At 43.3% G+C, this 24,208-nt stretch overlaps 2 protein-coding genes across 2 annotated transcripts; both read right to left on the bottom strand.

Annotated features, from left to right (window-relative positions):
* Positions 1 to 1,544: 1,544 nt before the first annotated feature.
* On the bottom strand, positions 1,545 to 14,855 carry fbxl18 (F-box and leucine-rich repeat protein 18). The gene is made up of 7 exons (XM_061913957.1): positions 14,700 to 14,855; positions 12,064 to 12,254; positions 11,651 to 12,000; positions 7,700 to 7,835; positions 4,196 to 5,274; positions 1,988 to 2,206; positions 1,545 to 1,922 (listed from the first exon to the last, which is right to left on the bottom strand). The coding sequence occupies exons 2-7, from the start codon at positions 12,238 to 12,240 to the stop codon at positions 1,766 to 1,768; spliced, it is 2,118 nt and encodes a 705-aa protein (XP_061769941.1). The 5' UTR covers positions 12,241 to 12,254; positions 14,700 to 14,855; the 3' UTR covers positions 1,545 to 1,765.
* Positions 14,856 to 16,925: 2,070 nt separating this feature from the next.
* On the bottom strand, positions 16,926 to 22,221 carry actb1 (actin, beta 1). Its single transcript, XM_061913943.1, has 7 exons — positions 22,067 to 22,221; positions 21,276 to 21,401; positions 19,783 to 20,022; positions 19,233 to 19,479; positions 17,960 to 18,151; positions 17,693 to 17,874; positions 16,926 to 17,625 (listed from the first exon to the last, which is right to left on the bottom strand). Exons 2-7 carry the CDS (start codon positions 21,396 to 21,398, stop codon positions 17,482 to 17,484), a joined length of 1,128 nt encoding a protein of 375 aa, XP_061769927.1. The 5' UTR covers positions 21,399 to 21,401; positions 22,067 to 22,221; the 3' UTR covers positions 16,926 to 17,481.
* Between the last annotated feature and the right edge of the window lie 1,987 nt (positions 22,222 to 24,208).

Genomic DNA, 24,208 nt, shown 5'->3' with positions numbered 1-24,208 from the left:
AGCCTCCTTCCCTCTGGAAGAAGATACAAGAGCCTCCGCTCTCGCATCACCAGACTCACCAACAGCTTTCACCACCAGGCTGTTAGGCTGCTGAACTCTCTCTCCCCACCCCTCCCCCCCTCAATCCTCAGCCCGATCCAACAGGCTGTCAGGACTTTGAAATCCCCCTCCCCGGAACAACCTGAACTCTAAACCCCATGACCCACAGAAAAAATGACCATGCAAAATTGCACAGATCTGCTGCTATATCATAAGTATTTGCACCACTGATGAAACACTCATTGTTTACAGCCATATCCTATTCAAAAACAACAGGAACTATATCATCATCATTATCAGCCGTTGTCAGTCCACTGCTGGACGAAAGCCTCAGCATGTTTCTGCCATAGTGATTGCCGTACTTTTCATGCTGGTTATTAGCCTACACCTTCCACGCTGGCTCGGTGCGGGTTGGAAGGGGTATTTTATATCAGAGATCGTTCTCCTAGACTAATTGCCTTACTGGGCTGTTGAACTTAGTCTGTCCTGCTGGTTGTCCGCGCCCCATTTACCCAGGGACCCGCTCAGCTTTATGGTGCTGACCGCCCGCCAGTCACACGAGAAGGTGCAAACGGTTCTTTGTGTGCATTTTATAGACGTTAGTTGGGACTCACTAACCCCACACACAACCTCCCATCTCATGCCTGGACGTAGTTTAACATCATACCCAGGACCGGGAACTATATATATTGACATTTTAGTAGGTAGACATATTTACGTTGCACTTTACTGTTGTGTTTTCTTTTATTTTTGTCTACACATGGGAGTGCGAAACAAAATTTTGATTCACTTGTATGTCTTTACATGTAAAGAAATTGACAATTAAAGCTGACTTGACTTGTATTTTTTGTGGCCTTGTAATGAGGTGCCGACTTGTCCAGGGTGTAGCCTGCCTTCCGCCCAAATGCAGCTGAGATAGGCTCCAGCCACCCCGAACGGGACACGCGGTAGAAAATGGATGGATGGATGGATGGTAAGAAATATTCTAAAATATTGGCAATAATTGTATTTTTTGTGGCCCTGTGATGAGGTGCCGACTTGTCCAGGGTGTAGCCTGCCTTCCGCCCAAATGCAGCTGAGATAGGCTCCAGCCACCCCGAACGGGACACGCGGTAGAAAATGGATGGATGGATGGAAGGTAAGAAATATTCTGAAATATTGGCAATGATTGTATTTTTTGTGGCCGTGTGATGAGGGCGACTTGTCCAGGGTGTAGCCTGCCTTCCGCCCGAATGCAGCTGGGATAGGCTCCAGCAACCCCGAACAGAACAAGTGGTAGAAAATGGATGGATGAATGTATTTTTTTGTTTGTTTTTACTGTAAGTAAATGTTAGTACAACACTTAAAACCTTTAGCACATCAGGATATGGAATTAAATTATGGAATGGATTACGTAAAGAAGTTAAACATTGTACTTATATGATCCACTTTAAGAGGTTGTTTGAATTAATAGTGTTTACAAAGTAAACAACCCTTTCTGGGTTGGGGGGGGGGGGTGGAAGTCATTTCTTTATAAAATATTTATTGGAATTGAAAATCTAATACAATACCTTTCTTTTGGCACTTATGAATGAGTTACAAGTGAACTTTTGACCACAACGCCAAAATTGAAATGGAACAGTTGTTGAAGCAAACATTATGAACTGATAACGCCTCGCATGGAGGTCAAAGATATATTAGTGGTTTTAACCGTAAACAACTGGCAGCAGCACCCATCACACGAATGTCACCATGGTGATAAACGCGGCGGCTGGGCCACGTGACTCTGGAACAAAGTGGTGCGATCCAGCAGCGTTAGCGGGATTTGCCTGATAATGGTAGGCAGGTCTTCGTGCTGTAGTGGATAAATGACCACGGACAGACCCGGGCGCTCCGATGAGAACCTAAGAGAGCCAAACACACTGGTAAACACAGGCGTGTTCTCAGGCGACTCCGCGCCGACTCTCACCTGTCGTGGAGAGCTTTCCGCAGGTTGCAACACGCCACCAGAGTGCCGCCGGTGAACATGTGGCACGTGACCACGTGGCCGCAGCGCTCCATGAACGCCTCGGCGGCCGGCGGGTCGAAGGAGCCGTTGCGCGAGATGAGGCAGAAGCGTTGCAGGCGGGAGCAGCAAGAGAGAGCGTCGAAGAAGGACGAGTTGGCAGCAAAATATGGCTGCTCTAACCTGAACACATCCAGAACATTCCATCAGACATAAGCAGAAGAGCAAGAGACCTCCACCAAGGCCACAAATCACCCAACACCCCACCATGAAAACACTTGATGGAATTGGACATATGTTCAATTAGATATATAATTTAGCTGAAAAAATTATCATACTAAATAGTAAATGGGTTATACTTGTGTAGCACTTTTCTACCTTCAAGGTACTCAAAGCGCGCTTGACACTATTTCCACATTCACCCATTCAAATACACACATTCACACACTGATGGCGGGAGCTGCCATGCATGCCCTAACCAGGACCCATCAGGAGCAAGGGTGAAGTGTCTTGCCCAAGGACACAATGAGGTTGGTAGAAGGTGGGAATTGAACTAGGAACCCTCAGGTTGCTGGCACAGCCACTCTGCCAACTGCGCCACACCGTCCCCTAATGCTACATAATTTATTTATATATATATATATATATATATATATATGTATATATATAAATATATATATATGTATATATATGTATATATATATATATATATATATATATACACATATATATATGTATATATATGTACACACATATATATATGTGTGTATATATATATATATACATATATATACACACACACAATATATACACTTACTGTAACAAGGTGTCTGTCTATTCACATGCACACACGTTATAAACACAAGTCCCTTTACAGACACACACACATATAACGTCTGTCCATTCACAGAAAAAACAGGGACATCCATTCATATACACACATAAGCATGTCCTTTCACCTACACACATAATGTAAATGATGTATATTCATTCAACACACAGTCACACACACAACCTGTTTTTCATTCACACTAAAATAAATGTTTGTACATATCTGTCTGTCCTTTTCATACAAGCATAGAGTAAACATGTTTATCCGTTCACACACACATAATTTAAACACTGTCTAGCCATTCTTAGACACATCATCACACACACAACCTGTTTATCCACTCACGTACACACATACTGTAAGAAGGCGTTTGTTCAATCACATGCACACCAAATATAAACATAAGTCAGTCACTTCACAGACACACAATATCACACACATAACGTGTCAGTCCATTCACACAAAAAAATTGGTTAATTGTTTGTCCATTAAAATACACACAAATTCTACATATATGCCAGTCCTCTTGCACAGACACACATAATGTAAACATGTTTGTCCAGTCACATACACACACAATGTAAATTATGTCTATTCATTCACAAACAATCACACACATTACCTGTGTTCCATTCACACAAAAAAATAACATTTGCTTGTATATTCTTCCATAAAAATAATGTACATTGTCTTTATGTATGAATGTGTCTGTCCTTTTACGTACACACATAATGTAAACATGTTTGTCTGTTCACATACACACATCATCTGCGATGAGATGGGGACTCCCTCCCGATTGTAGCTGAGATAGGCACCGGTGCCCCCCGCCACCCCAAAGGGAATAAGTGGTAGAAAATGGATGGATGGATACACACATCATTTAAACAATTATACATTCTCAGACACACAACCTATTTATCCACTCACGTACACACACACGCTGTAAGGTGTCTGTTCATTCAAATTCACACCAAATATATAAACATAAGTCAGACTCTTCACAGACACACCTAATCACACAAAACGTGTCAGTCCATTCACACAAAAATGTGGTTATCTGTTTGTCCAGTCATATACACACACCCAATTAGTAGGTGAAGTATTTTTTTCCTCCCTCTTGTGAGAATCCTGCGTATAACTGAAGCATTAAGGAGGTGGAACTATGCAGGACTAGCTGCAGTGTGCCCAAACAACCACCAGGTGGCATCTGTGAGCAGATAATACTGCTTCATCTCTTTCTCTTCCGGACTTATCAGCGCCTTCTTTAAGTGTATCTAAAAGAACAACAACCATATATTCCCAGCTGTGGTCAGTCACGAAATAAAAGAGGCTTACGTTACCTGAGTTCTCGTAGCTGCGAGCACTGTCTCAGTGCGTCCAGCAGGGCGGCGGTGTAGTTCATAATTTTAAGCGAGCCGATGTTGGCGAGCGACAACACCTGCAGGTTTCTGCACTGCGAGGTGAGCCGCACCAGGCCCGTGCCCGCCATGACGCCAGGGAGCCCGGCCAGAGTCAGCCGGCGCAATCGGGGTAAGCCTCCCAGCGCCGCCAGGTGGTGGTCGCCGACCCCCCGGGCCCACGCGCACATGCCACGGGGCTCCACGCTGGCCCGGCTGCACGGCTCCAGGCGAGGTAGCGCCGAGACGAAGCCGGGCCCGATGAGCTCTAAGGTCTCCAAGGAGAGGCAGCCGGCCGAGAGCTGGGCGAGTCCCGAGGCGCCGTCGCCCAGGAGAAGCGGCTCGGAGTCGACTTTGTAGTTCTGGACGCCCACGCGCGGAAGCTTCTTCAAGCCCCGCAGCAGCAGAGACGGAGACGCGTTCGGTGCGGCGCCGTGGTGCGCCTTGAGGCCGTCCGACAAGGCGCAGGCGGGCAGAGTGAGCGAGCGCAGGCGCTTGAGCTGAGCCAGGCTGGCGCACAGGTGTGTCTGGGGCGCCGGTGCGGGCGCGTGCTCGTGGTGGTAGTGCGTGTGCATCAGGTTCAGGTGTTGCAGGTTGCAGCAACTCGACGCCAGCCGGCCCATGGTGCCGGGGAGCAGCTGGTCCTCGGCGCCGCGGCACTCCGAGTACGGGACGTTGTTGATCCCGCTGAGGTTGAGGCTGAGCAGCCGCGAGGCGTCTCGGACGCCGCCCTCCAGCAGGGACTGGAACACCTGCGGCCACAGGGCCAGGCATCGGCTGAAGCTAAGGTGCTTGGGACTGTTGCCCTCCAGGGCCCGCTTCAGGGAGAGCGGGTCCAGCCAGGAGCGGGGGAGCTGCAGGGCCTCCAGGTCGCCGTGACGACCAAGACTCTGGGCCAGCGAGGCGGCGGCGGACCAGTGGGCCGGGTTGGGCCCGGGGATGGACACTAGGAAGACCCGGAGACGCTCCGGAACATGCACGCTGAAGACGGCCAAGTAGAGCAGGAGCAGCGTCTGGTTCACCTGAGGACATGTGCAAATGGTATTACCTCCGCCAGGAGGTTCTGTGTTCGCTGTATGCTTGCAGCCCCGCCTTCACCCACAGAGACAAAGAGAGTGAATGACTAACAAAAAGATTCCCTCAGTTTAAAGACAGTCACAAATAATGGGAAGATTTTGATGAAACTTTCAGGAAATGTCCGAAATGGGATGATTAACAAATGATTACACTTCAGGGGTAATTTCTATTATGTTACCTTATGGTTACGTTACAAGTATGCTTGAGGCCACGCCTCCACCCACATAGTCAAAAGCCAAAACGTTAAGTGCGGACCGTGATTAAACTTTAAGGGAATGTCCGAAATGGGGTTAGTAACAAGTAATTACATTTTTGGGTTAATCCCGATCATTTCTATTATCTTACCTTGCGTTTATGTTATGAGTATGCTTGAGGCCCCGCCTCCACCCGCAGAGACAAAAGCCAAAAAGTTAAGCGCGGACTGTGATTAAACTTTAAGGAAATGTCCGAAATGGGGTTTGTAACAAGTAATTAAATTTTGGGGGTGATCCCAATCATTTCTATTATGTTACCTTGCGTTTACGTTACAAGTATGCTTGAGGTCCCGCCTCCACCCGCAGCGACAAAAGCCAAAAAGTTAAGCGCGGATTGTGATTAAACCTTCAGGAAATGTCCAAAATGGGGTTGGTAACAAGTAATTACATTTTGGGGGTGATCCCAGTCATTTCTATTATGTTACAAGTATGCTTGAGGCCCCGCCTCCACCCGCAGGGACAAAAGCCAAAAAGTTAAGCGCAGATTGTGATTAAACTTTAAGGAAATGTCCGAAATGGGGTTTGTAACAAGTAATTACATTTTGGGGGTAATCCTAATCATTTCTATTATGTTTCCTTGCGTTTACGTTACAAGTATGCTTGAGGCCCCGCCTCCACCCGCAGAGACAAAATCCAAAATGTTAAGCGCGGATTGTGATTAAACCTTCAGGAAATGTCCAAAATGGGGTTGGTAAGAAGTAATTACATTTTCGGGGTGATCCCAGTAATTTCTATTACGTTACAAGTATGTTACAGGCCCCACCTCCACCCACAAAGATAAAAGTCAAAAAGTTAGATGCAGATTGTGATGAAACTTTCAAGAAATATGCAAAATGGGATAAGTAACAAGTGATTACATTTTGGGGGTGGTCCGAATAATTTCTATGAGACTGCCTCCACCCACAGAGATAAAGACAATGGATGACTAACAAGAGAGTTCACTCTGTTTATTTAATTCTATTGTTATAGTAAAAAATAATAGGAAGATTTTGATTAAACTTCCAGGAAAAGACTGAAATAGGACAAGTAACAAGTGATTACATTCTGGGGGTTATTCAGATAATTTCTATTACGTTACAAGTATGTTACTGGGCCCGCCTCCAACTGCAGAGACAAAAGCCCAAAACTTACACGTGGATTGCGATTAAACTTTGGGATAAGTAACAAGTGATTACATTTTGGGGGTGATACAGATCATTTCTATTACGTTGCAAGTATGCTAGAGGCCCCACCTCCACCCGCTGAGACAAATCATTGGCTGACTGTCAAAAGGGTTCACTCTGTAAACCCTCTTGCAGCCTGTTTGGAAGCAACAGATAATTATTTCATATATCCTTCCGTTAATGACCTCTGCCAGGAGGTTATGCACTTGCTGCGCTTCACCTGTTTTTTTTGTTAGTTAGCAACATTGCTCAAAAATTTACGGGTGATGAAACTTTCAGGTAGAGGTCCGAAATTGAATAAATAAGTGATTGCATTTTGGGGGTGATCCGAATCATTTCTAGTACGTCACAAGTATGCTAGATGGCCCGCCTCCACCCGCAGAGACAAAAGAGTGGCTGACTGACAAGAGTGTTCACTCTCTATTTAATTCCGCTAAAGAGTAAACCCTCTTGCAGCTTGTTTGGAAGCGGCCGATAACAAAAAAAAAAAAGCGACGCAGGACATGGCTATTTCATTCTTTTTTCCATAAAATTACCTCCGCCAGGAAGTTATGTTTTCACTCGGATTTGTCGGTTCGTTAGTTAGCAACATAGCTCAAAACGTTAGGGGCGGAGTTTGATGAAACTTGCAGGAAATGTCCGAAATGGGATAAGTAACAAATGATTACACTTTAGGGGTCATTTCCCGAACCCCAACCAGCCTTGCTTTGCAACTTCCGCGTACTTCCCATATCGAACGCATTTTTTAATCATTATCGATTATATGTCGATCGCGATATATATTGGTATCGTTTTATCTCAAGCCCTACTTTCAACTGGGTTTTGTGACTCACTGTGCCACACACAAAACAAAACTACTGAGACAATGAATCCTTCCAAGCCCATTTAAGGGAACTATCGTTTCCCAACATTTGTGGCTACAAAAAAATAAATGAATATTTAAACACACAAACCTCTCCAGGAGCCAGTCTGGCAGTGAACTCCTCCAGTTGCTTGTAATGCGGCACGCTGCTCTGACCCACCATTAGGTGGCAGCTGACGCCAAAACCCTCTCTGGTGATGCCGGAGATGTCGAACTGCAGCATCAGCCTGGCGCACACAAACACAGGAAGTCACATGACTTAAGTCGGCGATGTTCAAACGGCGTCTTCAATTTGGCCTGTGAGACGTTGCGAGTTTGATAGGGAATCTGACAGCAGGGAGATTTCAATTCAATTAAATTTAAAAGTAAATTTTCGTTCGAGTCGTTCGAGCCTATTAACAATTATCATGCATTGAATGAAACCAAACGCAGCATTTAACTTGTATGACCCAATGCAAACAACCTTCCCTAGTCATGGTGCAAAAAAGAAAATCAACCAGCACAAAAATTCAACAAACTTAATCACACATTATTATCAAAAATTCCTTTCGGCCCGCAAGCAAACTTTTTAGCCCAATGCGGCCCCTGGGGCAAAATGTTTTAACACCCCTGATTTAAGCGGTTATATCTTGTTTTCTTATGTTTAAAGCTCATTTGCAATGCAGTTGCACTTCCAAGACATTAGATGGCAGTACTGTATAGGCTATCCATGGTATATTGTGGAAGTAGCTTTTTCCAGGAAGCTAAATGTGTTAAGTTGTGCCCTACAAAGTGTTTGTACTCTAAATATTGTACTTATTACACACTAGGTTTTTGACTGTAACATTCATCTTAGTTGTAGTTTTCATTACCACATTTGGAGGTGTTGAAATCGCCATGTAAAATCCGTAATGCTAATAGTAGCCTGTCTATGGCAAATCCAATGTAAATTAGCATCAAGCTAGTGCATTTTTGGAACAGATGAGCCTTACTTATTCAAGCATACTTGCTTTGTTTTTGTTGAAAATTGCTACATTACTTAGGTGGACTTTGACTCAGTCCACCTTGAGTGCTGCGTGACGTCATATGCAACAAAAGTTATGATTTTACGCCGGTAAAAGTACCAAATTCGGTTCCCTACTATTAACACTTCTTCTTCACTAGGTTTTTGACTGTAACATTCATCTTAGTTGTAGTTTTCATTACCACATTTGGAGGTGTTGAAATCACCATGTAAAACCCGTAATGTTAATAGTAGCCTGTCTATGGCAAATCCAATGTAAATTAGCATCAAGCTAGTGCATTTTTGGAACAGATGAGCCTTACTTATTCAAGCATACTTGCTTTGTTGGTGTTAAAAATTGCAACATTACTTAGGGGGACTTTGACTCTGTCCGCCTTGAGTGCTGCGTGACGTCATATGCAACAAAAGTTATGATTTTACGCCGATAAAAGTACCAAATTCGGTTCCCTACTATTAACACTGCTTCACTTCTTCTTCACTAGGTTTTTGACTGTAACATTCATCTTAGTTGTAGTTTTCATTACCACATTTGGAGGTGTTGAAATCACCATGTAAAACCCGTAATGCTAATAGTAGCCTGTCTATGGCAAATCCAATGTAAATTAGCATCAAGCTAGTGCATTTTTGGAACAGATGAGCCTTACTTATTCAAGCATACTTGCTTTGTTGGTGTTGACAATTGCAACATTACTTAGAGGGACTTTGACTCAGTCCGCCTAGAGTGCTGCGTGACGTCATATGAAACAAAAGGTATGATTTTACGCCGATAAAAGTACCAAATTCGGTTCCCTACTATTAACACTTCCTCACTTCTTCTTCACTAGGTTTTTGACTGTAACATTCATCTGAGTTGTAGTTTTCATTACCACATTTGGAGGTGTTGAAATCACCATGTAAAACCCGTAATGCTAATAGTAGCCTGTCTATGGCAAATCCAATGTAAATTAGCATCAAGCTAGTGCATTTTTGGAACAGATGAGCCTTACTTATTAAAGCATACTTGCTTTGTTGGTGTTGAAAATTGCAACATTACTTAGGGGGACTTTGACTCAGTCCACCTTGAGTGCTTCGTGACGCCATATGCAACAAAAGGTATGATTTTACGCCTATAAAAGTAACAAATTCGGTTCCCTACTATTAACACTACTTCACTTCTTCTTCACTAGGTTTTTTACTGTAAAATTCATCTTAGTTGTAGTATTCATTACCACATTTGGAGGTGTTGAAATCGCCATGTAAAATCCGTAATGCTAATAGTAGCCTGTCTATGGCAAATCCAATGTAAATTAGCATCAAGCTAGTACATTTTTGGAACAGATGAGCCTTACTTATTCAAGCATACTTGCTTTGTTGGTGTTGAAATTTGCAACATTACTTAGAGGGACTTTGACTCAGTCCGCCCTGAGTGCTGCGTGACGTCATATGCAACAAAAGTTATGATTTTACGCCTATAAAAGTACCAAATTCGGTTTTCTAGTATTTACACTGCTTTACTTCTTCTTCACTAGATTTTTTACTGTGACATTCATCTTAGTTCTAGTTTTCATTACCACATTTGGAGGTGTTGAAATCACAATGTAAAACCCGTAATGCAAATAGTAGCCTGTCTATGGCAAATCCAATGTAAATTAGCATCAAGCTAGTGCATTTTTGGAACAGATGAACCTTACTTATTCAAGCATAATTGCTTTGTTGGTGTTGAAAATTGCAACATTACTTAGGGGGACTTTGACTCAGTCCGCCTCGAGTGCTGCGTGACGTCATATGCAACAAAAGTTATGATTTTACGCCGATAAAAGTACCAAATTCAGTTCCCTGCTATTAACACTGCTTCACTTGTTCTTCACTAGGTTTTTTACTGTAACATTCATCTTAGTTGTAGTTTTCATTACCACATTTGGAGGTGTTGAAATCACCATGTAAAATCCGTAATGCTAATAGTAGCCTGTTTATGGCAAATCCAATGTAAATTGGCATCAAGCTAGTGCATTTTTGGAACAGATGAGCCTTACTTATTCAAGCATACTTGCTTTGTTTTTGTTGAAAATTGCAACATTACTTAGAGAGACTTTGACTCAGTCCGCCTCGAGTGCTGCGTGACGTCATATGCAACAAAAGGTATGATTTCACGCCGATAAAAGTACCAAATTCGGTTCCCTACTATTAACACTGCTTCACTTCTTCTTCACTAGGTTTTTGACTGTAACATTCATCTTAGTTGTAGTTTTCATTACCACATTTGGAGGTGTTGAAATCGCCATGTAAAATCCGTAATGCTAATAGTAGCCTGTTTATGGCAAATCCAATGTAAATTAGCATCAAGCTAGTGCATTTTTGGAACAGATGAGCCTTACTTATTCAAGCATACTTGCTTTGTTGGTGTTGAAAATTGCTACATTACTTAGGGGGACTTTGACTCAGTCTGCCTTGAGTGCTGCGTGACGTCATATGCAACAAAAGGTATGATTTTACGGCTATAAAAGTACCAAATTCAGTTTTCTACTATTTACACTGCTTTACTTCTTCTTCACTAGATTTTTTACTGTAACATTCATCTTAGTTGTAGTTTTCATTACCACATTTGGAGGTGTTGAAATCACCATGTAAAATCTGTAATGCTAATAGTAGCCTGTCTATGGCAAATCCAATGTAAATTAGCATCAAGCTAGTGCATTTTTGGAACAGATGAGCCTTACTTATTCAAGCATACTTGCTTTGTGGGTGTTGAAAATTGCAACATTACTTATGGGGACTTTGACTCAGTCTGCCTCGAGTGCTGCGTGACGTCATATGCAACAAAAGGTACACTTATTTTTACACTTTGAAATACAGAATGTTAAAATGTGACTCGTGAGTCATTATGATTATATCAAGGCCACAGTTTGACCCTGCAATAGATTCTTCCATTGCTTTCTGTCATGATTTTTCTGCATAATTTCCAACTCCAAAGTGGATCACATGGAATGCTTACTAAGGTTCTAGGGAGGGCGTGGCCTGACAAAATCCACACCGAGATTGTGATTTGTGGGTGGTGCTCACTTGCGTAGCTGCGCGCAGCACGGCACCACGCCGTAGCTTGGCGTCAGCAGCGTCTGCCGCAGCTCCGACAGACAGCTGAGTCGATCCACCGCCTCGGAGCTCAGCTTGCTGGCGTCGAAGCCCGGTTGCACGTCGAAGGCGAGAGATCGCAGCAGCGCGAGGGAGGACAGGAGGCGGCTGAGGCGCAGGGAGGTGAGGCGGCAGCCGCTGACGTCCAGGTGTCTCACCGCCTTGCAGCGCGCCACCGAGTCCATGACGCCGCCGCTCAGCCAATAGACGCCGTTGAGGCTGAGAGACTGCACGTGATTGGACAGCTGCCTCAGCGTGCGGCGGACCGCCTGGTCATCCATCTGGCGAGAGATTTGAAAGTGTTCTGTCGGGCCGTGGCGCCGTGACATTAAAGACTGCGGTACCGTATACTCCTCGGACAGGCTGACGTGAGCCAGCAGGGTCTTGTCCCTGCACAGTGTCTGCAGCCTTTGGCAGGTGGGCGCCACGTTGGTCAGCAGGTCGCACACGGGCACGTGGCGGAGGATGCAGAGCAGGATCTCGTCGGACAAGTCCGACATTCCCACCGACGTGGATGCCATAATGAGGTCCTGACCTAAGACAAGAGTGCGCATTGGATGCTTTTACAAGGAAAGCGTTAGCATTAGGGGTGTGGGAAAAAATCGATTCGAATACGAATCGCGATTCTCACGTTGTGCAATTCAGAATCGATTTTTTTTTTTTTATATTTAATCCAACAAACCAATACACAGCAATACCATAACAATGCAATCCAAAACCAAAACCAAACCTGACCCAGCAACACTCAGAACTGCAATAAACAGAGCAATTGAGAGGAGACACAAACATGACACAGAACAAACCAAAAGTAGTGAAACAAAAATAAATATTATCAACAACAGTATCAATATTAGTTATAATTTCAGCATAGCAGTGATTAAAAATCCCTCATTGACATTATCCTTAGACATTTATAAAAACTAAAAAAAAAGAACAATAGTGTCACAGTCGCTTACACTTGCATCGCATCTCATAAACTTGACAACACACTGTGTTTTCACAAAGATAAAATAAGTCATATTTACATTAATGCAATCAGTTGATAAAACATTATCCTTTACAATTATAAAAGCTTTTTTTTTTTTTAAATCTACTACTCTGCTAACATGTCAGCAGACTGGGGTAGATCCTGCTGAAATCCTATGTAGTGAATGAATACAGAATCGTTTTGAATCGGAAAAATATCGTTTTTGAATCGAGAATCGCGTTGAATAAAAAAAAAAATCGATATATCATCGAATCGCGACCCCAAGAATCGATACTGAATAGAATCCTGGGACACCCAAAGATTTGCAGCCCTAGTTAGCATCATCACACTGAGGAGAGTTTCTGGGATATTGTTAAGTGTGGAGTTCCCCGGGGTTCGGTTCTTGGCCCTGCACTCTTCAGCATCTACATGAAGCCGCTAGGTGACATCATACGCAAATACTGTGTTAGTAGGGCTGTAACGGTACACAATAATTTCGGTTCGGTACGTACCTCGGTTTAGAGGTCACGGTTCGGTTCATTTTCGGTACAGTAAGAAAACAACAAAATATAAATGTTTTGGTTATTTATTTACCAGATTTGTAAACAATGGCATAACATACATATACACACAGGGTCCACTGCCAGGGTTAATGTGGTCAACATATATAAAATAAAAACTAAATAGGATAAGGCTCAGAATGGTTTCCCAACAAAACCTTTCTACATATAAAGTGCTTTTTTCGATTGATTGATTGAGACTTTTATTAGTAGATTGCACAGTACAGTACATATTCCGTACAATTGACCACTAAATGGTAACACCCAAATACAATTTTTTAAATTGTTTAAGTCGGGGTCCACGTTAATCAATATTAAACTGCCTCAAGTTGTTGCTTAGATTAAATAAAATGACAACATTTTCTTCTACATATAAAAAGTGCAATATTAAACAGTTTCAGGTCAACTCAGCCTCAGATTAATTTTTCTTCCCCCCCCCAGCTTGGCTACCTATGTCCCACTCTCTTGTGTGGAGGGGGTCCGGTCCGGTCCGATCCGGTCCGATCCGGTGGCCATGGATGACGTACTGGCTGTCCAGAGTCGGGACCCAGGATGGACCGCTCGTCCAGAGTCGGGACCCAGGATGGACCGCTTGCCTGTGTATCGGCTGGGGACATCCCTGCGCTGCTGATCTGCCTCCGCTTGGGATGGTTTCCTGCTGGCTCCGCTGTGAACGGGACTCTCGCTGCTGTGTTGGATCCGCTTTGGACTGGACTCTCGCGGCTGTGTTGGATCCATTATGGATTGAACTTTCACAGTATCATGTTAGACACACTCGACATCCATTTCTTTCGTCCTCTCCAAGGTTCTCATAGTCATCATTGTCACCGACGTCCCACTGGGTGTGAGTTTTCCTTGCCCTTATGTGGGCCTACCGAGGATGTCGTAGTGCTTTGTGTTGTGGTTTGTGCAGCCCTTTGAGACACTAGTGATTTAGGGCTATATAAGTAAACATTGATTGATTGCTTTCGCTCTCCCCTGGGGGGGTGGGGGGGGGGGTTGCCCACATATGCGGTCCTCTCCAAGGTTTCTCAAAGTCACTGTCACCGACGTGAGTTTTTCCTTACCCTTATGTGGGCTCTGTACCGCGGATGTCGTTGTGGCTTGTGCAGCCCTTTGAGACACTTGTGATTTAGGGCTATATAAATAAACATTGATAAATGGTCACCTTTGTATGTATTTTGACTGTTGTTCAAACAGATACAAGCTCTATTTATTTTACAGTTACTGCATCTGTTACCATTAATACTGATAATAATGAGCAGTCATTTTAACGACTTTTATAACGTTTAGGAAGTTTGACCGTATAGTTGCCTGAAGACGACATTTATTAAATATTTGATATACCCTCAAACAAGTAAGGCTAGCAATAGCAGAAAGACACATTCCAGTATTGGCTATAAAGCCTTCTAAAAGCTAAATGCAGTATATTCTAAATTTTGGCGATATTTGCCTGACAACTGCGTCCTTTCCTCGACGTCGGAGATCTCAGCGCCGCGCGTCAACGACGTTTGTCAGGTTTTCATCACCCACCGGCGAGACATGTTTCCAGCTTCAACTCTTCCAGCACGGACACACTTTAGGGTTGCGCCAACTTCCGGCTGCGAAGCGGTCTTTGCTTGTCACTTCCGGAAAGGAACGGACGGCTTTACGTCAATGTAATAGTATTCTCATTTGGAATTATTATAAAAGATGACGCCATGCAACAGTATTATAAATTGGAATCATCCATCCGTCCATTTTCTACTGCTTATTCCCTTTGGGGTCGCTGGTGCCAGCTACAATTGGACGGAAGGCAGGGTACACCCTGGACAAGTCGCCATCTTATCGCAGGGCCAACATAGACCTCCTCAATCCCACCAACACATCTTCCTATGGGGAATCTGTGGTGGGCTCTCTTATTTCTGGGGTTGAGGTTCCTGAGGTAGTTAAAAAAAACTCCTCGGTGGCAATTAAGGCCCCAAGGGTGGATGAGATCTATTTAAGGCTCTGGATGCTGTGGGACTGTCTTGGTTGACAAGACTCTGCAGCATCTTGTGGACATCGGGGGTGGCGGTTCCTCTCTTTAAGAAGGGGGACCGGAGGGTGTGTTCCAACTATCGTGGGATCACACTCCTCAGCCGTCCCAGTAAGGTTTATTCAGGTGTACTGGAGAGGAGGCTACGCCGGATAGTCAAACCTCGGATTCAGGAGGAACAGTGTGGTTATGGTCCTGGTCGTGGAACTGTGGACCAGCTCTACACTCTCGGCAGGGTTCTTGAGGGTGTTAGGGAGTTTGCCAAACTAGTCTACATGTGCTTTGTGGACTTGGAGAAGGCCTTCAGCAGTGTCCCTCGGGAAGTCCTGTGGAGAGTGATCAGAGACTATGGGGTATCGGACTGTCTGATCATTGTCAGAGCTTGGTCCGCATTGGTAAGTCGAACACGTTTCCAGTGAAGGTTGGATTCCGCCAAAGCTACCCTTTGTCACTGATTCTGTTCATAACTTTATGGACAGAATTTCTAGGCGCAGTAGGGTTCCGGTTCGGTGGCTGCAGGATTAGGTCTCTGCTTTTTGCAGATGATGTGGTCCTGAAGGCTTCATCTGACCGGGATCTTCAGCTCTCACTGGATCGGTTCGCAGCAGAGTGTGAAGCGACCGGAATGAGAATCAGCACCTCCAAGTCTGAGTCCGTGGTTCTCGCCCAAAAAAGGGTGGAATGCCATCTCCGGGTTGAGGAGGAGACCCTGCCCCAAGTGGAGGAGTTCAAGTACCTAGGAGTCTTGTTCAGGAGTGAGGGAAGAGTGGATCGTGAGATAACAGGTGAAGTGCGGCGGCTTCAGTATTGCGGATGCTGTATCAATCCGTTGTGGTGAAGAAGCTGAGCCGGAAGGCAAAGCTCTCAATTTACCGGTCGATCTACGTTCCCATCCTCACCTATGGTTATGAGCTTTGGCTCATGACCGAAAGGACAAGATCACAGGTACAAGCGGCCGAAATGAGTTTCCTCCGCCGGGTGGCAGGACTCTCCCTTAGAGATAGGGTGAGAAGCTCTGCCATCCGGGAGCTCCCTATCGAGAAGAGTCAGATGAGGTGGTTCGGGCATTTGGTCAGGATGCCACCAAAACGCCTCCAAACCAGTAGGCCACGGGAAGGACCCAGGACACGTTGGGAAGACGAAGTGGCTAGGGAGAGGAAAGTCTGGGCTTCCTGCTTAGGCTGCTGCCCCCAGAACCCGATCTCGGATAAGCAGAAGATTGGATTGCAATTTATAATGTTGAGGTACTTAGGAACGCTTTAACTATTTCAAGGGATTGTTTTTTCACTTCCAGGCTGTAATAGTTTTTCATGAGCCTTTTAAATATTTTACAAGCGATAGTCAAAACACAAAGTATAGGTATATCAGAACATAATTGACACAAAAAACAATAGTCAAAACAAAAAGTATAGCTACATCAGAATATAGATGGTTTTACCTACAAAATATGGCATTCACTACAAAAGCATTCCAATTTAGCTTCTAGCATCCATCAATTTCTACCGCTTGTCTCTTGTGCTGTAGCCTTGCATTTGGGCAGAGGGCGGTGTATACCCTGGACATGTCACTATTTTATCATAGGGCAAACATACCCGAATACAAATATTTTGGCAGAAAACAAGAAAATGTAAGCTCTTCAAATCAATACAAGTCAGTCAGACATCTCAGCCATGTGCGCTTTATTGGTTTTTGTGGAACCGGAGGCATGTTACTCCATACACAAACCTTCATAAACACCACCATTCAAAAAGGTCTATTTTTTTTTTTTGCATCTTGAAAAAAAAAAAAAAATATTGAACCAAATATTAAGGCTGAAAGTACAAAAACAAAACAAATTCAGATTATAACTTACATATTAAGCAATACTACATGTCTGTCGGGCAGAGGGGTCCCAGCAGCGGTTAAACCTTCATAGAGGCAAATAAGGTGAACAAACAAGACATTTTTTTTGGAATGAATGACAAACACGACAATGGGCATCATGTTCCTCACATTCACACCACCAATGGACGCTCTGTGCTTCCAGCAGAGCTCCCCTCCCCATCAGGGGGCATGGTGCCATAGCCATTGTGATGAGGGAAAGAAAAGGACGAGGTGTTGCAGGCTCAGCATACAGTGTTGTTGGGAGGCTTGTACGCAGAGCCACTTGTTTGGTAGCAGTGTGTTCGAGAGGGGTGGGGGGGAGGGAGGGAGAGGAATGGGGGTTCCGACAGTCTCTTTAGAAGCACTTCCTGTGGACAATGCTGGGGCCGGACTCGTCATACTCTTGCTTGCTGATCCACATTTGCTGGAAGGTGGACAGGGAGGCCAGGATGGAGCCTCCGATCCATACGGAGTATTTCCTCTCGGGGGGAGCGATGATCTGCAAAACATTTTTTTTTTTAGTAACATTGCTTGAGTTGGCCTGTGTGAGGCAGTCTGTCTTTTACCTTGATCTTCATGGTGGTGGGAGCCAGGGAAGTGATTTCCTTCTGCATACGATCAGCGATGCCAGGGTACATGGTGGTGCCGCCGGACAGGACAGTGTTGGCGTACAGGTCCTTACGGATGTCCACGTCGCACTTCATGATGCTGTTGAACGTGGTCTCGTGGATGCCGCAAGACTCCATTCCTGCAGAGGAAAAGGTAGAAATGTATTAAAGGAACAAGTCTTTTTTTTTGAAGGAGGCAGACATAATTTAGGGGGATGACCTTACCGAGGAATGAAGGCTGGAAGAGGGCCTCGGGGCAACGGAACCTCTCATTTCCAATAGTGATGACCTGACCGTCAGGCAGCTCGTAGCTCTTCTCCAAAGAGGAGGAGGAGGCAGCGGTGCCCATTTCCTGCTCAAAGTCCAGTGCGACGTAGCAAAGCTTCTCCTTGATGTCACGCACGATCTCACGCTCGGCTGCGACAGACATTTATTTTACTCAGGTGTTCACATTTTAAAGGGCTACTGAAATAAGATGTTCTTTAAAAACGGGGATAGCAGGTCCATTCTATGTGTCATACTTGATCATTTCGCAATATTGTCATATTTTTGCCTGAAGGATTTAGTAGAAAACTGACGATAAAAGTTCGAAACTTTTGGTCGCTAACAGAAAAGCCCTGCCTTTACCGGAAGTCGCAGACGATGAAGTCACCCGTTGATGGCTCCTCACATCTTCACATTGTTTTAATTTAATGCGAGTCTCAAACAAAAAGAGGTATGGACCGAGAAAACAACTTCCCCATTAATTTGAGCGATGAAAGACTCGTGTTTAAGGATATTGATAGAGACGAAGAAAAAAAAAAAAAAAAGGGACGATTCAGATGTTTTTAGACACATTTACTAGGATAAGTCTGGGAAGTCCCTTGTCTGCTTATTTTTTAGTGAGTTTAACAGTACCTGATAGTCGTGTGTGCACAGGTGTCTTGACGCAAGCGTCTCAGGGCAGTCGGCGGTAGCTTTATGGACGGCGCAAGCTCAGCTGATCTCCGGTAAGAGACTTTTTAACCACAATTTTCTCACCAAAACCTGCTGGTTGACATTCGGGATCCATGTTCGTTTGACCACTCTGATCCATAGTAAAGTTTCACCTCCGGGAATTTTAAACAAGGAATCACCGTGTGTTTGTGTGGCTAAAGCTTCTCCATCTTTCTACTTTGACTTCTCCATTATTAATTGAACAAATTGCAAAAGAGTCAGCAACACAGATCTCCAAAATACTGTGTAATTATGCGGTTAAAGCAGACGACTTTTAGCTGTGTGTGTAGCGCTCATATTTCCTAACAGTCCGTGAAGTCACGCGTACACGTCATTACTCGACATTTTCAAGAAACTCCCAGGAAATTTAAAATTGCAATTTAGTTAACTAAAAAGGCCGTATTGGCATGTGTTGCAATGTTAATATTTCATGATTGATATATAAACTATCAGACTGCGTAGTCGGTAGAAGTGGGTTTCAGTAGGCCTTTAATTTCAAAAACAAAATCTAGTTTATGCTCACCTGTGGTGGTGAAGCTGTAGCCTCGCTCAGTCAGGATCTTCATGAGGTAGTCCGTGAGGTCTCTGCCGGCCAGGTCCAACCTGAGGATTGCGTGGGGCAGCGCGTAGCCCTCGTAGATGGGCACGGTGTGGGTGACGCCGTCGCCGGAGTCCATGACGATGCCGGTGGTACGACCGGAGGCGTACAGGGACAGCACGGCCTGGATGGCCACGTACATGGCGGGGGTGTTGAAGGTCTCAAACATGATCTGTGACGAAACAAACCGGGTCAGACTTATATCACGGGAAGGGAGGCGGTTAGTTTCAAAGAGGAGAACACTCGTTAGAATCTTTGAAAGGGCCTTTAAATGTTGCATCATGCAGCAACCAGCCATGTTAGGGGTCCAAATCTGTAATATGCAAGACCATGCTGCAGGACATAAAAAAGGTGAAGTACCAGCAGAGACGATACAAGAGCTCAGGAGAAAAAGGAAACCTGGAGGTTCAAGGAGTAAACAAGACTGAGCGAGAGAAGATTGGAGAGGAATATAACTTCAAGAGATCAGCCTTACCTGGGTCATCTTCTCCCTGTTGGCCTTGGGGTTGAGGGGGGCCTCTGTGAGCAGGACGGGGTGCTCCTCGGGGGCCACTCTCAGCTCATTGTAGAAGGTGTGGTGCCAGATCTTCTCCATGTCGTCCCAGTTGGTGACGATGCCGTGCTCGATGGGGTACTTGAGGGTCAGGATTCCCCTTTTGCTCTGCGCCTCGTCACCGACATAGCTGTCCTTCTGGCCCATGCCGACCATCACACCCTGAAAGGAAGGGGGGAAAAGGCGGTTAACGTTTGAAAAAAAGGAAACACGAGCACATAACCCTAATTCTTGAGTCCGCACTGGCTCCCTATTCATTTTAGAAATGATTGTAAAACATCTTTTTTCAAGCTTTACATGGACTGGCACCTCATATAGGATCTCACACACTCCTGCGCGGGATCTGAGGTGTGAGAGGCAGCTCCAGCTAATTGTGCTCAAGACCAGACTTAAAACCAGGGGAGACAGGGCCTTCTGTGGTCGGCCCTAAGCTCTGAAACACTTCCTCTCCATGTTAGAAGGAGAGTGTTTGAAGTCTCGTCTAAGACCCACTTTTATTCTTCGGCTTTTAACACTACCCGAGTTGTGTGGTCCTCTGTATTTTTTAATTTCTATTTATTGTTTTAATTGGTTTTACCCTTTAAAAATAGGTTTATAATTTTATATATATATATATAAATATATATATATATTTTTTGTTCAGTCATTGGTGGAGCAAAGGATAATTTTTAAAATTGTTGCGTAGCACTTTGGAAACATTTATGTTGTTGAAGTTTGAGACCTCTTTTCAGTGATGTACCCTCTGTGAAATTTTTTTAATTCAAGTACCCCCTAATCAATGGATTTTTGGTTGAAAAAAAAGATTAAGTTATAAAGTAAAATACAGCACTATGTCATCAGTTTCTGATTTATTAAATTGTACAACACTGCAAAATATCGCTCATTTGTAGCGGTCTTTCTTGAACTATTTGGAAAAAAAGATAAAACTTGTTGAAAACTAAATAAATATTTCTACAGACATAATAAACTTAAAGTGCCCTCTTTTGGGATTGTAATAGCGATCCATCTGGATTCATGAACTTATCTTCACAAAAAAAGAAACCTTTTAGATCAATATTTATGGAAAAAAAAAAAAAAATCTAGCTGTCAACACTAAATATCGCATTGTTGTATTTTTTTCCCCCCCAGTTTATGAACTTACATTCATATTTTGTTGAAGTATTATTATAAATATAATTTTTAATTGTTGCTATTTTTTGAATATTTAAAAAAAAATCTCACGTACCCCTTGGTATACCTTCAAGTACCCTCATTTAAAGTGGATTGGACTGGATATGAGTGAGACAGCCACTTGAAACAGGGATAAACTACAAAGCTAAAGCTTGCAAGAACGTTAACGACAATCGATATTGAGATCAATGTAAAATTCGAAATAATAATCATGATTTTTTTGCCATAGGGTTCACAATTGATACCTGATGTCTGGGACGTCCCACGATGGAGGGAAAGACGGCACGTGGCGCGTCGTCTCCCGCAAAGCCAGCTTTGCACATACCGGATCCATTGTCCACGACGAGGGCGGCGATTTCGTCTTCCATTTTCTGCAAACAAAAGCAAAAAGATGTGGTGAGTACAGGCTGGAGAAGCAGCTGCGACACACCTGCGTCTGTCTTTGTCATGTCATGACGCGGACCGGACGCTGGGTGTCGCAATGGCGAAGAGACAAGCGCAAAGAGGCGCCCGGGGTCCGGTCATGTCCATATAAGGCAAAAGTGAGACTGGGTCCGTGAAGCCGCCCCTTGTATGCCAATGAGGCATCAAAATGATGACCACTCCCTTTCCACAATCATCACCCACCTTTTTAAAATAAGCAATTCACTTCTCTTTTTAATGAAATAAAAAAAGGACAACTAAATTCAACTAATTCCAGTAAAGCAGGAAGGGTTTAAATAGTAGTAGTAGTCTTCCAAGATGCCAGGTGTAAATCAGTCTAATCCGTCTGCTTGGGCCGAGCCGGCGGAGGCGATGGTGTAATAAAGGCGATGCACGAGTGAGAAGTGACAGTCATAAAGACAGCAAAAAGTGCGTGTAAAGAAGGCATCACAAAAGACGGCAACACGTTTCTTTTTATCGTCAGGCGAACGCCACCGACACCTACCTTTAACTAACGGCTACACAGCAGCAAACGAGTTATTTTTTTTCTTTTAATTCCTCATATTAGCTTCTTAAATGACAAATAAAAAAATGAGCTTAGCGGCTTTCTTACCGGTGTTTGGTGAGCGTTTGAATGGCGGCGTAGAAGTAGCGCGGCGAGAGTCCGAACGTGACTGCGACGCCGAGCTTCTGATTTTTAAGTACACTCGCGCTGCAGCCCCTCTCCATATAAGGACAACTTTCTTCACGGCGGCCGCTGATTGGTTCCCCGCCGCTCAGGGGCGTGGCCCCTGGTGGGATCCTGCTTATCGTGGCGCAAACAACATGGCAACTAGAAACTTTGCACTAAAATGATCTCTTTGCGGCCTTTTATGTGGCGCCTTTGAACAACTGAATGTTGTTATTTGTGCTCAGTCAAGCATGTTTTGTTTTTAATGGATTTGTTTATATTCAGTGTGCTAACTAGAATAGGGCAGGGGTCACACACCTTTTTGAAACCAAGAGCTACTTCTTGGGTACTGATTAATGCGAAGGGCTACCAGTTTGATACACGCCTCAATAAATTGCCAGAAATAGCCAATTTACTCAATTTACCTTTGATAAATAAATCTATATACCATATTTCCTTGAATTGCTGCCGGGGCGCTAATTAATTTAAAACCTCTTCTCACTCCTGCGCTTACCAAAGGCATGCGGTAAAAGTAAGCATGCGCTTATTATTTTAAAACCTCTTCTTATTACCAAAGGTATGCAGTAAAAATTTGAGTGTGATGTAAGCTTGGACCTTAAATCCTACTGAATAGCTCTTAATCTTCTCCCCTTTATGCGATTTCAAATCACCGGTATTGAAATCAGCCTCCTCCATTTTGAAAATGATGACAGGGGAAGTGTCATGAGTTTGACCAGGCGGTAATACTAGGCATGCGCTAATTAAATCTTTAGCTTAATTAAATCTAAAGCTTTAATGTCTTTAATGTCCTCTGTGTTCTTTGATGTTTGATGTTTCCCTCTTACACACATGTAAGAGGGATGTTATGGCTATGAGTTGTTGTTTTTTTCCCTTGGCCTCAGTCTGCACCCCCTCTCCAGGGCCCAGGCTAAGACCGATTTTTTTATTTTATCTTCTATTTTTTTCTCCCCCCCTTGTTTACCTGTATCTCATCTTTTTTTGTAAGGGGCGCTGGAAGCCGGCAGACCCGTCAGCGATCCTGTTCTGTCTCCCTGTAATGTTTGTCTGATCTTGAATGGGATTGTGCTGAAAATTGTAATTTTCCTGAAGGAACTCTCCTGACGGAATAAATAAAGTACTATCTAATCTAATCTAATCTAATCTAATTATTTTGTGAAGCGAGTTTGACCCGGCAGTAATTCAAGGAATTACGGTATATAAAAAATGGATATTTATATCCGTCATTCCGTCGTACATTTTTTTTCCTTTTACGAAAGGATTTTTTGCAGAGAACAAATGATGAAAAAAACACTTAATTGAACGGTTTAAAAGAGGAGAAAACACAAAAAAAATGAAAATAAAATTTTGAAAAATAGTTTATCTTGAATTTTGACTCTTTAAAATTCAAAATTCAACTGAAAGAAAATGAATAGAAAAAACAGCTAATTCGAATCTTTTTGAAAAAAATAAAAGAAGAATTAATTTTAGAATTTTGATGACATGTTTTAAGTAGGTTAAAATCCAATCTGCACTTTGTTAGAATAAATAACAAATTGGACCAAGCTATATTTCTAACAAAGACAAATCATTATTTCTTCTAGATTTTCCAGGACAACATTTTTAAAAGAAATTCAAAAGACTTTGAAATAAGATTTAAATTTGATTCTACAGATTTTATAGATTTCCCAGATTTTTTTATTTTTTATTTTATTCATAATAAATTTGAAGAAATATTTCACAAATATTCTTCGTCGAAAAAACCGAAGCTTAAATGAAAAATTAAATTAAAATGTATTTATTATTCTTTACAATAAAAATAAATTTACTTGAACATTGATTTAAATTGTCAGGAAAGAAGAGGAAGGAAATTAAAAGGTAAATGTGTTTTAAAAATCCTAAAATCATTTTTAAGGTTGTATTTTTTCTCTAAAATTGTCTTTTTGCAAGTTATAAGAAGCAAAGTAAAAAAAATAAATGAATTTATTCAAACAAGTGAAGACCAAGTCTTTAAAATATTTTCTTGGATTTTGAAATTCTATTTGAGTTTTGTCCCTCTTAGAATTAAAAGTGTCGAGCAAAGCGAGA

The sequence above is a fragment of the Nerophis ophidion genome, linkage group LG01, assembly GCF_033978795.1.
Source record: "Nerophis ophidion isolate RoL-2023_Sa linkage group LG01, RoL_Noph_v1.0, whole genome shotgun sequence".
NCBI lineage: Eukaryota > Metazoa > Chordata > Actinopteri > Syngnathiformes > Syngnathidae > Nerophis > Nerophis ophidion.
The sequence above is the reverse complement of the archived record's forward strand: the minus strand, read 5'-3'. Positions and strand labels throughout refer to the sequence as shown.

What these genes read in the sequence shown, in the direction of transcription:
- fbxl18 (XM_061913957.1), bottom strand. Translation starts at nt 12,240, where the DNA reads ATGGCATCCACGTCGGTGGGAATGTCGGACTTGTCCGACGAGATCCTG. An exon ending in CCAGACTGGCTCCTGGAGAG is followed by an intron (nt 5,275 to 7,699) that starts GTTTGTGTGTTT and finishes ACATGTCCTCAG; the next exon opens with GTGAACCAGACGCTGCTCCT. An exon ending in CGGAAAGCTCTCCACGACAG is followed by an intron (nt 1,923 to 1,987) that starts GTGAGAGTCGGC and finishes TGGCTCTCTTAG; the next exon opens with GTTCTCATCGGAGCGCCCGG.
- actb1 (XM_061913943.1), bottom strand. Translation starts at nt 21,398, where the DNA reads ATGGAAGACGAAATCGCCGCCCTCGTCGTGGACAATGGATCCGGTATG. An exon ending in CTACAGCTTCACCACCACAG is followed by an intron (nt 18,152 to 19,232) that starts GTGAGCATAAAC and finishes TGTCTGTCGCAG; the next exon opens with CCGAGCGTGAGATCGTGCGT. An exon ending in CCACCACCATGAAGATCAAG is followed by an intron (nt 17,626 to 17,692) that starts GTAAAAGACAGA and finishes AATGTTTTGCAG; the next exon opens with ATCATCGCTCCCCCCGAGAG.